Raw genomic sequence first — 14,974 nt, forward strand, 5'->3', positions numbered from 1 at the left:
CACAATCCTGATGACCTGGTACTCACTCCCCAGCACTTCCTGCAAGTGCTGGCCTACACCTCTGCCATGAAAACTACCTAACAGCAGAACCTTCTTCTTCCTCTTCGACTTTGCAACTGTTCTAGGCACAGTAACTACCGAGGTCCGCTGCATACTTCCTACATCTACAGCTACTAGAGATTCCTCTCCACTAGACTCTGACAGTTGGTTATATCTATTGTAAACACCAATAGTAAAACTATCTGAAAATCTTCTTCTCCTAGTAGATCTCTTGCCAACAGCCAGCTCCCATTCCCCAACCCCCTTCTCCCTCCTCATCCTATCTAGCTCCTCCTGTGCGTTTTTCAACTGCACCTGAAGGGCACAGATCTTACGCTCCTGCTCCTCTATCAACTTACTCTTGCTACATAACCTGCAGTTCCAGGAGAGGAGCTCACCAGAATGCCCACTGGCTTCACCACTGCATTCCCCCCAGTGAAAATACTTCGAACAAGTCTCACACCGCAATCCACTACTCACGAACCTACGGCAAAGCCCACACTTCTCACTCATGGTAAAATTTTACTTTTTCTAAGTTCCGCTACTACAATAGGAAGATGTTAAAAACCTGAGTACAATAATCACAAACTTACTCTACAAGGGAAGTAACGACTATTATTAACAGTATTAATAAACAACAAATGTGAATATAACAAAAGACTAATACAGAAAGAGAATCAAACGTCTAATGACACAGTAATGAAGCTGAAAACAGTTCCCAAAAGGTTCTTCTGAAATTATTTCACCAGAAAACACCAAGAACACCGATTGAAGACTACTAAAGTTCCTAAATAAACCACTATACACAAACAATTAATTAGTACTTAGCTTTCGATGCGCCGCTATAGCTCAACTGGTCAGCGCGGAATGTAAACATAGGCAAGAGATTAAGTTGCTCGATACGAAACACTCACAAATATTAGGTCATCTAGATGCTTTTAATAGTGTCCACAACGAGATTCTGTCTCGAAATCTGGCAGAAAACCCAAAGAGATTCTGGTCATATGTAAAGTATACCAGTAGCAAGACGCAACCAATACCTTAGCTGCATGATAACAGTGGTTATGTCATTGATGTCTGCCTTAAGCAGATTTATTAAACATGGTTTTCCGAAATTCGTTCACCAAAGAGGACGAACTAAATATTCGAGAATTCGAATCTAGAACAACTGCCAACATGAGTAACTTAGAGGTAGATATCCTCGGTGTAGTGAAGCAGTTTAAATCACTTAATAAAAGCAAGACTTCCGGCTCATTTTACATACCATTCAGTATCCAATCATAGTACGCTGACAAAGTAGCTCCAGATCTAACAATGATATACAACCGCTAGCTCAACGAGAGATCTGCACGTAAAGGCTGGAAAGTTACACAAGTCACACCAATACACAAGAAAGAAAACGGGAGTAACCTATTTCACTAACGTCGATTTGCTGTAGACTTTTGGAACACTTATTTTGTTCAAACATAATGAATTACCCCGAAGAAAAGGATATGATTGACTAATAATCAGCATGTGTTCAGGAAAAATCGCTTTTGTGAAACACAACTGGCTCGCTGTACTCCCGAAGTAATGATCGCTGTCGATCGGGATTATCAAATTGATTTCTAATTTTTTGATTTGCTGAAGGCTTTCGACACATTTCCTCACAAGCGTCTTCTAATCAAACTGCATGCCTATGGAGTATCGTCTGATTTGTGTTACTCTATTTGTGAGTTCGTGCCACGTAGGACACATTTCGTAGCAATTAACGGTACGGTGAAACAGAAGTATATGTGGCTTTCTCCAAGGAAGTGTTACAGGATCTCAGCTGCTCCTGATCTACATGAACCACATAGAAGATAATCTGAGCAGTCCTCTTCGATTGTTTGCAGATGATGCTGTCATTTACTGTCTTATAAAGTCATCAGATGATCAAAACCAACTGCAAAATGAATTAGACAAGATATCTGCATGGTGCGAAAAGTAGCAATTTGCTCTAAATAAGGAAAATACTATAAGAAAACTGCTCAGTTCCGGTTTTACGAAAAATCACACAAATCTAAAGGCTATAAATTCAACCAAACACTTAGGGATTACAATTACAAATAACTTCAATTGGAACGATCACATAGATAATGCACTGCGCAAAGCAAACCAAAGACTGCGATTTATTGATAGAACACTTAAAAAATGCAACAAGTTGACTAAACCAGACTACTTACAACACGCTTCTGAGCCCTCTTCTCTATTATTGCCGTGCGGTGTGGTATCCGCATCAGATGGAACTGACGGAGGATAACCAAAAGTTCAAAGAAGGGTAGCTCTTTTGTATTAGAGAGAAATAGAGGGGAAAGTGCGACGGACATGATGCTTGAAATAGGATGACAGTCATTAAAACAAAGGTGTTTTTGTTGTGGCAGAATCTTCTCGTGAAATCTCAATTACCAATTTTCTCCTCCGAATTCAAAATATTCTATTGGCTCCCACCTACATAGCAAGAAATGAACATCATGACAAAATAAGAAAAATCAGGGCTCGCGAAGAAAGTTTTAAGTGCTCGTTTCTCTCGCGAGCCATTAGAGAGTGGAACCGTAGAGAAGCAGTTTGAAGGTAGTTGGATGTACCCTCTGCCACGCGAGAGTAATCATGTAGATGTAGCTGTCGAAGTTAATCATCTCTTTGCCGACTGAAGGCTTCACCACGATAACAGGAATCGACAGGGGAGCAAACACGAAACAGTTTTTTCTTGGGTGTGTGGTATGGAGGACCACAGTACGTTATTTAGTGCTATTCAGAATATAAAATATTTTCGGTTAACCAAAATATCGCACAGTACAACACATGAGCCTGATATAGACTGAATTACTCTGAGCGATATTTCAAAGCTATTTCCCGTTGCACTGCAGAGTCAAAGAATCTTTTTTGGTGTTTGTTATTCAACAACAACCTGTTTTGTATTGACAGTAATTGTACATGCAATGTAATAAAGTGTTTCTTTATACTAGTAGCATCGTGATATTGATTTATATCTGGAGTTATTGCAATTCAGAGCAGTGGTCACTGGTGGTAAGCATTTTGCATATTTAAAGGACCGCACCGAAAAGAACCTACAAGACATACATGAGCCTGCCCGGTTAGACATGCGGTCTAACGCACTGCTTTCTGGGCGGGAAGGCGTGTCCGTCCCTGGCACGAATACACCCGGCGGATTAGTGTCGAGGTCCGGTGAGCCGTCCAGTCTGTGGATGGTTTTTAAGGCGGTTTTCCATTTGCCTCGGCGAATGCGGATTGGCTCCCCTTACTCCGCCTCAGTTACACTGTGACGGCGATTGCTGCGCAAATACTGTCTCCACGAACGCGTACACCATAATTACTCTACCACGAAAACATTGAGGTTACATTCGTCTGGTGTGAGACGTTCCCGGGGGATCCACTGGCTGCCGAACCGCACTTTAACCCGTTGTTTTGTGTGGGGAGGTGGTGGGGTGAGTGGACTACTGTTTCCTATTGTGGGGTTGTGAACCACTGAGGGCTACGGCGGGAACGAAGCCCCAGTTCCGAACAATACATTATATGGGTTGCATTTGAATATGGTGGAGGGTAATCAAGTCGTTCGGATACTCTTGAAACTGGCTACTGGCACCAATCAGTGACGAAATGTCGATATGTGTTCGGACGGCACTTCGGAATGAGTATTTCAGTCTATGTTTCTGGCCATTCTTTTTCGCTGATTCGGAAACAAATTATTTTTATATCACGCGGATTCTACATCGTGGCAGTTTTAAGTGATGTGTTTTGTGAACTATGGTTGCGTAAACTACCGATAAAAGTTGAGCCTGAACTATCATTGCCAAACGCAGAAAAGAACTTTGCTCTAGACACTACTAAATGCTTTGTCTACTCCAATTTGCTATGTGTTGTGCATAGCTATTTTTGTTTGTTTTCTAATATTGAAATGCGTGAAGAGACCAATCCTGGTACATAAAGGGATTCGAATGGGACTCACCGCAACAAAGCGAATCGGCTATCTCTACGACCGTTGTGTCAGTTCTGCTTTGTTGAAGCACAGAACGCGGATGTAGGATGGCAGATCTTCGAGAGGGTTGCAGAACTTATTCCCCCTCACCGCTCCTCTCCCTTCGGGAAGTCAAAGTTCTCTTTTGTTTATGGTCGCGGCCGACTCCACGGTATGCTGTCCGCATAATAATTGTTGTGCGTGAGAATCAAATTACTACCTTAAAGTACAGATGAACCACCAGAGACAACATATTATTTCGGTTATTACTACCGAGCAGGTGGAGCAGTGGTTACCTCACTGGCCACGCATTCGGGAGGATGATAGTTTAAATCCCCCGTCTGGCCATCCATACTTAGATTACCCGTGATTTCTTCAAATCGTTCCAGGCAAATGCCAGGCTGGTTCTTTTGAAAAGGGCACGGGCGAATCCCTTACCCACGCTTTCGTAATCCAAACTTGTACTCAACGAGCAAACTGTCGTCGAGACGTTAAATTCTAATCTACCTTGCTTTCCCAATTACTACTATTTCCACTCAAAAAAAAGAAGTGAGTTTTCAGATATTCACTACCCCAATGGCAACATATTAAAGGTTTAATGCTCCATTCAACACTACTGTTAATGCAGCGATTTGAGGAACAGGTCATGTCTCAGTGGGAAGAAGAGTGGCTGGAAGTAATGGACAAGAAGTTGCGGCGGGTAAAACTTGCTACTCGGCAGTGGTGTCTCCCCTTTCAGCTACAAAGTCGAAGAAATATTTATCACTCGCCTTCGGATTGGCCACAATTTGGTTGTACACAGTTCCTCTTCCGGCGGAAGAACCCTGCAATGGAAAACATATTTCTGTTTGATGCATTTTAAAGGACAGAGGGTAGTTTACTGACCGATAATTATTCTATTTTAGTAGACGATGAGGTGAATCTCGTGTACGAATCTCAACATTTTGTGAAATTTCTTATTTGCTATTTTCTACGTGTGGCAGACTCACCCTGTTTTTTTCCTTTTTTTTTAGCTGTGCGCCAGTCACGCTTTCCTGAGTTATGCTTTTTTAGCTTTTATTTTATATTTTAGTTAAGATTTTCATAGCACGTTTTACGCAGTTGTACATTCTTTGTGCTTGGGCATGTTGGATAGCAGAATGTGAGTGCATAATGGGACAAGGTGGTTATAACTGTAAGTAAAACAATACCTTTATGCATAATTCACTTTTATTTTAAATGTTTTAATTATATTCCCCGCGGAATATATTGGCAAGGCCACTAATAACATCGCTGTTGAGCGTCATAGATTTACACACATGCACACCACACACACACACACACACACACACACACACACACACACACACACACACACACACACATAATAGCTCGCAGAACCATCGTGTTCATACTGTTGTGTGAAAAGTTGCAGAAGATACATAAATCTTGCACAGTGTTTTTAAGTATAGAAATGCCAGAATACTGGTAATAATTCATCACACTGCAGATGAGTGTGAGCTGACTGCTGGCAGGTTCTGCTGGCCTCGTTTCTCAAATTGGAATTCGAATGGGCGACGAGAATTTTATAACACTGCGTAGCAGCAGCTCAGAATGAATACTAGAGAATTTCTTCAGGAACATCAGTTTTCGAGCACTGTTACCTGAGTAGTACTAGCACTAATGGGGCGGGATGCGTAGTAAAAGCACCATCTCACCAACCAAATGTATGCAACTGATGATGTATCTGTTCATCTTCTTACGAAGGTATGTTCCATACTGTAACCACTCCAAATGTTACTTATGTGCAACAGGGACTTCTTCACAATACCCAGGTTTAAGCTAAGTTCATAGTACCTCAGGAGTCCATAGCTGCAACGTATGGTTGGTGGCCACGTGCACACAAGCTCCTGCAAACAGTGTTTCACTGTTTCTTAATCTTGCTCGGTCGAGATACGGCCGACACCAAGCGGCGCATCAGCTTGTAGAGGACAAACGCCACCGTGGCCCCCACAGCCAGTATGAAGGCTATGACGTCGAGCAGCAGCAGCTGCCACCAGGGCAGATCGAGGGCTGCGCTGCCAGGTGTGGAGCCCCCTGGTGGCGGATCACGTACTCCACCCACCACACTGCGTTTTCTAGGGACGTGCCCTGGTGTTCTCGGTAGATGGCAGAGTAGCGCTTCATGTTCTCCTGGTAGCTGCAACAGAGAAAGGGAATTAGCTACCTTCCTTACTTGGAAAAGCTTTTTCAACTAAAAATGTTGTGACAAATGTCACTTCTGCCTTGTATAACTTTTTACACTGGAGTCCCAGCCTGTGTAGGAACTTGTACAGAAAAGGATCTTAAAGGCATACTACTGTGATTGACGAAAAGTCATCGAAAGGAACAGGGACATGAGTAGTAGGAGTATTGCTGGAACCTGCACGGTACATTTTTCGCTCTAGAGTACCTCTGCCAGGCACTTAAGTATGATTTGTTGAGTATCCATGTAGATGAAGGAAAAATGTGTTCCTCATGCCTCACATTCATGTCGGCAGCACGTTGACTGACAGCAGACCGAGATCTAGCTGTATGGTTCTTTGTCGGCGACGTGACATCCGTTCATCACACACTTGTTATCCTCCAGTACAGCAGTTTGCGCTTATGGAAATAAGGTTGCTGTGATGTTGAAGATCCCCTCTAGAGGTCTCGTCTACACACTCTTGACCTCTAAACCGCGAATCCTGCTGTAATCTTGGCTATTCCATGATTCATGATTATAAGTTTACGTTCAACGTCGGTTTGCTCGCGACGTAATACCATATTCACTGCACTCATATTTGTCACATCCTATTCAGATATCATATCTACATTAGAGCCAAAACCACACCTACCGCAACTTCCTATCGACATACACGTCATATACTGAAATGAGACAACCCTTCCTGTGACTTTTAGCTACATAGTTTAAAACCAGAAAACACACTCGATTTGTTCCAGAGTCAGACAACGCTCTTCTCCATGTGTATACATAAAGGTAACATGAAGTTCCTTTCAATAACTGACAGTTGGTTCCTTCTGTCCCGCTGCACCCTGGTGTAGCTGTGATCATTGCACGTTCATCGTGAGCGTAATTGTCTTCGTGCACCACCAGAATTTCCATTACACAGTACGAAATGCAAGATTTTCATGTTCTGTCGCACACTACATGCAAACTATTAGTTCTACTGTAGTTAAATTTTGTACTCGGACACGTTTTCACTGGAGGCCTAGGTTTAGGGTTATTCGAGAAAAAAGCGTTTGAAGGTTACTGTTGTACGTTTCTCTTTAATAAATCGAAAACGACGGCCTTTAGCAAAAACGCATCCCAGTACAAAATTCAATTGTATTACTATTAATCTTTCTGTAGAACTAATACTTTGCACTTAGTGAGCGAGAGAAAATGAAAATCATGTGTATATTATTTGAAGGTATTCCAGTTTGTATAAAGCCCAGCAACAGGGGCAGCTGAATCATCTTGCATAGTAGCAGCATTGTCGTCATTATCCGTGATTAAATTACAACTTTTCGGCAAAGTAATGTTAAATAGTTTAGAACAATTAGAAGAATTCTCACCTGTGTATATTTTGTAGCAGAGTTCATTTCATCTGTTTTATAGAATTAAAAAAAGTTTTTGAGATTGTGAAACTTCTGGCCATATAACGGTTTTACCCACTTTCGAGACACCCCTCTCATGGGAAATTGAAATAACGATAAAAATGGTGCAGATTCGTCCATTAGAATGGTTTCAGACGGAGTTATAACATACAGGGCTGACTAACGCCGTTTGAGGTGACACTGCAACATTTACATAAAGGCAGAAGATGAGATGTGACTTTCTCAATTTTAAAATTCATGTCTGCGTTTTTAGTTCATCATGTGTGGCGGAACGTACAGCCTTCCCTACCTTTATGTGGAGCTCTGTATTCGGTCTGCTCCGCCGAAAGATTTCAATTTCGAGAGCAGGTCTTCCCTTATGACATCAGCACCCAGCACAGCTGGATGCTATCTCTGTTATCGTGCAGTCATTCAACATTAATAACAGCTGTTTAAGTATTAATTTTATATCATCAAGTTGTGAAAGATGTAAAGAAATAGTGTTAATTAAAATTTCAAGAAGGCAAAGTAATGATTTTCGAAGCAACCAATTTTTTCGTTTTCTTTCTTACGGGTCACAGGGAACTGATGTATCAAGATCAAGTGAAGTGAAAATGTTTAATATTACCTACAAAACAGTACGTTTACTCCTCTCTGTAAAAAATTCTGAATGAATAAATTCAATAAAAGGTACTGATCTGCAGATTTTTTCAGTATCTTGTAGTGTAACTATCCTTTGGTTTGGAATTACATGTAAGAATATTCAGTATTGAAGTCGATAATGACAGTGTAAGGCCTTTTGCTGTTGGAGTTTAAATATTCTGGCCACAATCCATCTCTGATGAGATCTGTCGGAGGGCACAGGCGTCCACGAATTCTCTTTAAAACGTTACATTAGTTTTATCTTGTAGATACGCTGGATTTCTTTACTGGGCAGGAAAAAATTCTTCTTCAGTAGAAAATATAATCAGTAAAATATGAACGCAAGGGTGTATTATAATGGTCATATAACCGATGGTGGTAGCTGTCGACACAAGCTGTTCACAGCGGGGTGTTCCTCAACGCCGTCCGTGCCTGTGTGCCAAGTGGACCGCTAGACCAGGAGTCGGGTGCGTAGTCGATGATACAGTCTCCACATCTCTACAGCCGTAATAGAAATTTGATATATCTTCGTTGCAACTTGTGCGCGATTTATAGTATCGAAACTGCGTCGTACCAGTCGAGTGAGTAATTATGAACCTTTCTATTAGCTGTCTTCCGTAACGGCGTCCATATTACTTAGCGCTTGGCAAGTGGAGTCTTGTGCAGTCTAAATCACTGATTGACGGATTTCATTGAACTTTACCCGTAGTCACTACTAGGCAATTTCTCCACGCTACATAAGAAGTAGCGTTTGTGAGCTCTGAAAGGATCCTCTTAGGAAAGAACATTTTTATTATTCCAATTTTAAAACAATTAGAGAGTATAGAACAATTCATCATATTAAATAAAAAATAATGAATTTAAGGATGTGATCAAGTTTTTTTTCAAATAACTTAGTCATTTAGTGAACAACAGTATGTTCGTACATGTACTACAGAGCTGCTCTGATGGCGAAGTTTCAGTTTTAACGTATAACTCTTGAAAAAACCCTACAGCAGCAGCTCCTATAGGACCACTGTTTTTCCCAGTATTGGTCAAGCAGATGTTTGCTGTCACTTTGCTGCCAGTGGGAGGCAATAGTAAATGTCGCTGCTGAACGAGCAGAGATCTGTGACCAAGAACAAGCAGGAGAACTGGTCCACAAACGAGTTAGTCAAGAAACAGTTTTTGGGAGAATTATTGACAAATATTTTTCATCCTGACTAAATAGTATCTACTCAAACGTATATTTTCATCTTGTTACCCTTTTCATACACACTGCACATAGTTTTTCCAGTCAATAGATTACGTCCTTACAGGGTGAATTTGGAAGGTCGGCATAATACTCACATATCATTGCTACAATCACTTCAGTAAAATGTTAACTACGACATAAGTGTTATCTGGAAGAAGTTTGATATAAATATTCTACGTTATTTTATTTACCTAGATGACAACCACACATTAGAGTCCTCGAATGACCGGTTTCGACTATATGAGACTATAAGGCACAGTCATATTCAGATCTACAAACAAGAACAAGAAATACAATCAAGGGTAACAAACAAAACCTAGCTTTATGGAAGGTTGTGTTTAAAAGTATCTTACGAAATGTTATATACTATAGAATCCCATGATCCTTTAAGGGCAAGCGTTCTCACGCTTCCTAAGGTAACGTGTGAAGTAGTTACAACACAATCATGGGAAATGACTGTGTTGTAAAACCACAAAACATCAGAATGTATTCTATGGGTGTCGTTCACTTTTATATAAAATTACGTAAAATACACTTAAAAGTGACCCATAAATACAGATCAGCTGTAACTGCCGATAAAGTGAAATAAAAAAAAAGTATCCATGAAAATAAATGTATTCACTCACTAAAAGACATATATGCTGAAAGAAATAAGGTAACATGATATTCCAATGTTTATGTGCAGTAGAAAAATAGTAAGGAAAAAAGCCACTGATGTGACGTATTTTAAATTTCTTGTACATACGTAGTGAAATGTACAATAATCAACAGTTTATATTAATAGAACTGTAGTAAATGAACTGTGCTTGTCCACCATACTATTGAGCACTATGTAGTACACTGACGTGTTGACTCAAGACTTGGCGAGTTGGGTACAACAGAGGGGCCGTAGCTCAGTGGATGGGTGAACGTACCGCTGGCCCCTCGATGCATGCAACTGGACGGTTGTCGGAAGAGATGTGCAACTCTTCCCTGAACTCGAAATGTGTTCTTTCCACAGGCTGATTTATTTGAGGACATATCAGACTTCAAGAAGAATATAATAATTCCAATCCCAAAGGAAGCAGGTGTTGACAGATGTGAAAATTACCGAACTATCAGTTTAATAAGTCACAGCTGCAAAATATTAACGCGAATTCTTTACAGACGAATGGAAAAACTGGTAGAAGCGGACCTCGGGGAAGATCAGTTTGGATTCCGTAGAAATGTTGGAACACGTGAGGCAATACTGACCTTACGACTTATCTTAGAAGAAAGATTAAGAAAAGGCAAACCTACGTTTCTAGCATTTGTAGACTTAGAGAAAGCTTTTGACAATGTTAACTGGAATACTCTCTTTCAAATTCTGAAGGTGGCAGGGATAAAATACAGGGAGCGAAAGGCTATTTACAATTTGTACAGAAACCAGATGGCAGTTATAAGAGTCGAGGGGCATGAAAGGGAAGCAGTGGTTGGGAAAGGAGTGAGACAGGGTTGTAGCCTCTCCCCGATGTTGTTCAATCTGTATACTGAGCAAGCAGTAAAGGAAACAAAAGAAAAATTCGGAGTAGGTATTAAAATTCATGGACAAGAAGTAAAAACTTTGAGGTTCGCCGATGACATTGTAATTCTGTCAGAGACAGCAAAGGACTTGGAAGAGCAGTTGAACGGAATGGACAGTGTCTTGAAAGGAGGATATAAGATGAACATCAACAAAAGCAAAACGAGGATAATGAAATGTAGTCAAATTAAGTCGGGTGATGCTGAGGGAATTAGATTAGGAAATGAGACACTTAAAGTAGTAAAGGAGTAAAATAACTGATGATGGTCGAAGTAGAGAGGATATAAAATGTAGATGGCACTGTGGAGGGTAAAAATCGTAGAGGGAGACCAAGAGATGAATACACTAAGCAGATTCAGAAGGATGTAGGTTGCAGTAGGTACTGGGAGATGAAGAAGCTTGCACAGGATAGAGTAGCATGGAGAGCTGCATCAAACCAGTCTCAGGACTGAAGACCACAACAACAACAACATCCGTGCTGCGTACAGGGCGTTTGCCCTCTCTACCAGTAATCTTTCTTACACAATCGTCATGTGCGTAATCTGACCCAGCAGGCGACAGACAGAAGATCGTGCAGTGTGAGCACCACTGGAAGTCCTTGGCCCCTCGGACCTGCTTTCTTCCGTGACTCGGGTGGCTACAGATAGATACAGCTTTATACTGGTGTCGCCTACGTATTGAGGCCAGTACAGGGCATCTCCAGGTCAGTCTTTACCTTCGAGTCCTCTGGGCCAGGCATTGACCGCAGAATACGTCCCTCGGTCAGAGGTCTCGCTAAGGACACCACTAGAACCGTCAACGTCGCACTGCCTCCAGTCACCACTGACCATGGAGTCACTGTTGACTACCTCACACATCTCAAGGGATTGACCACTACACAAAGAACATTGGTACTGGCCGTAGACATTACCTTAAGTTTTAACTGTTCCACTACAGAGGGTAACAAGACTTTCACTTAATCATAATTGTCCATCTCCCAATTTACTAACTTGCCTAAAATTAGTGATTGCCACAATCTGCTACAAACAGTTCTTGTAAATACCTAACTCTGTAAAGGAGTATTTGTTTATATATTTATTAATAAACTGTTTCCTGGGGTGTGTTCCCGTTGCATCTCAGCCAGTGCAGGACTTATACTTTTCTGTGATCCTCGTTTCTGACACTTGTTTAACCCCACAGATAGTATTCTCTTGCATGTTTCATCTACGCTGAAAGTGCTCTGATATTGTCCTTCCATCCCAACCAACCTGATGTTACTGCCTGGGTAGTGCTGCTGTTCCATATAGTGGCACAGGTTCACCACGTGAAACCCTCAAATCTCCAACACCTTCCATACGTCAGTTTACTGCGAAAGGATTCCGGACAGCCCTTCCACCATTCCAGGTGTTCTACAGGAAGATCGAGCCATGGACAAACTACTTGGCCAGGATGAAGTAACCTTTTCTCACACGTGGTATCACAGGTGGCACTCAGCAGCACTTGCTTTTCTCCCCATATGGGCGTACAGAAATTTATCAGTTGCTACAATGGCACAACCCAAATACAGTCTCATGCCCATATGAACATTTGAAATCTTGTCATATCGAATATTTCGATTCACAAGTGCACATTGCAGCTGCCCTTGACAGGTATTTTTGCTACCATAAGCTCACAAGGGGAGGCCACCAATTGTGAAATTCAGATTCGATTCATACTGCGCATAATAAAAGCTGATGGCCAGAGGTGTAATGTGGCAAAGCACCAAGATGCACTTCTCAGCCGTTGTCGAGAAAATCGACAGTTAAAAGAAACTGTTGCGGTGAAATACTCTCTACGATTAACAACTTTCCACAGCGTCGTGGCGCAGCGGTAAGTGCTCTGGTTTGTAATCCGAAGGTCGCCGGATCGAATCTTGCACCATGCAACTTCTTTTTTTTTTTTTTTAGTATTTGTTTTTTGTAATTCAAATGTGTATACACACACACACACACACACACACATATATATATATATATATATATATATATATATATATATATATATATATATAATTCCCGGCAATCAGTTGCAACAATTATGCATACAATAAGTTGTTGAATCTCGTTTGTCGTGGAAAAACTGGCGACTTCGAACATCATTATGTTTTCCGCAAACAAAGTTGTATTTCACAAATGTTATTAATTGTCTTCATAGTATTAACCACGTATAGTTAACGGAAGACGTAGAAACGATATTCCGAAACGAATACGTATAGCGTAAGTCAAACGTTCGAATTAGAATAGAGCCCCCTCGAACACAAATTCGCTGTGGCAGGTATGAAATATAAACTCCGTTACTCGCTCGTTACACTTGAAGGACAGATGTTGAATGGGCCGAAACGAGCCGCCGCATAACAGTGTAGTTGCCAGCTAACTTCGAAAGAAGGTAGATGCGGTCCCTAGCGCAACTTATAACATCGTCGAAAATCAGTGCGGACGGGAGAGCTTTGGTACACCCTGTTAAAAAAACGGAAAAATGGAGGCGGTGCAATAGGAGAGCGATCCGCCTTCACCAACACGCATAAGCAATTCATTAATATATATATATATATATATATATATATATATATATATATATATATATATTTGAATTACAAAAAACTAATAATAAAAAAATTGCATGGCGCGAGATTCGATCCGGCGACCTTCGGATTACGAACCCAAGCGCTTACCGTTGCGCCATGACGCTGTGAGAAGTTATTAATCGTAGAGAGTATTTCACAGCAACGGTTTCTTTTAACTGTCGATTTTCTCGACAACGGCTGACAAGTGCATCTTGGTGCTTTGCTACATTACACCTCTGGCTATGAGCTTTTATTATGCGCAGTATGAATCGAATCTGAATTTCACAATTGGCGGCCTCCCCTTGTCAGTGGAAAGTTCTATAGGGAGTGGGTAACCTGACTGCAGTGTCTGTCCATAGACTACCGTTTACAGTGTACCATTATCCACTGCAAACAATCTTACATATCTAGTCCAGGACAAGGTCCTTGTCCACTCGCCAATGACTTCACAATGACCTCCTCAGACTAAAGGATTGTATGTTTGAAATGTGCCATCCCATCTTTCGACCTTTTTAACAATCTCTATGGTCTTCTGCAGTGTTCCACGTACCCTCTCAGGATTTTTCTATCTGCCAGGCTCGTAGGTGCCAGCCCCAACCATGGACTTTCCATTGTACTGGGTCACCTGTTAATGGCAAACCTGCTGCAGGTGAGCAACACCTACAATGCCTACCCTAATGCAGGAATTGTTTCATCGTGCCCATATGGGCCCCCAAATCCAGGATTAGAAAAATGCTTGCTCTCAAGATGCTCTGTACATCCACGCCGTGCTCCCCATATCTGACAGACTCTTAATTCTTGTAACACAAGTTAATGCTGGCCCCATGGTTTTTCAGAGTGATGCAGGTTCTTCCATGAATTATTGTTTGGGAGACTAGTCGGCACCTGGCCTCCCACTTCAGGAATTCTCCAGACAACTTTTCAGGTATAAAAACGGTACTATTGAAATCACGGGACAGTTTACTGCCCGAATTCAGTACCAGTCAATCGCCTTCATGGTACGCATCCTGGTAGTCGACATGGAGGGATCCACGAACATCCTCAGAATCTATGTTTTTAACGTCTTGGGCCAGGAAGGCGATTGCTCTGCCAACAGCGTCCAGCCATCAATGGCCAGGTCCTATTTATGAGACTTATGCAACAAGTATGAGTTTGTTCCTTCTCGACTCTCTCCTGACGTCACTCGTGGACGCTACACCTATCAGCCACGAGTTTTTCAATACATGCAACATCCTCTTTGCTCTCAAGGAAAATCTGCAGATGGTATACGATACCTGTGAGAGGAAGGCATCCTGACTGTAGTACCTAACATTCAGTGGGCTACCCCATTCGTCACTGTGGAAA

The 14,974-nt window shown here is 41.6% G+C and overlaps 1 protein-coding gene across 1 annotated transcript in view; it reads right to left on the bottom strand.

Annotated features, from left to right (window-relative positions):
• Positions 1 to 5,227: 5,227 nt before the first annotated feature.
• The window catches only part of LOC124789505 (UDP-glucosyltransferase 2-like), a 105,246-nt gene continuing 95,499 nt past the window's right edge, over positions 5,228 to 14,974 (bottom strand). The window contains 2 exon segments of the mRNA XM_047256890.1: positions 5,228 to 6,097; positions 6,100 to 6,215. Of these exon segments, the coding sequence (XP_047112846.1) occupies positions 5,940 to 6,097; positions 6,100 to 6,215 (274 nt within the window). The 3' untranslated portion in view covers positions 5,228 to 5,939.

The sequence above is a fragment of the Schistocerca piceifrons genome, chromosome 3, assembly GCF_021461385.2.
Source record: "Schistocerca piceifrons isolate TAMUIC-IGC-003096 chromosome 3, iqSchPice1.1, whole genome shotgun sequence".
NCBI classification, from domain to species: Eukaryota; Metazoa; Arthropoda; class Insecta; order Orthoptera; family Acrididae; genus Schistocerca; species Schistocerca piceifrons.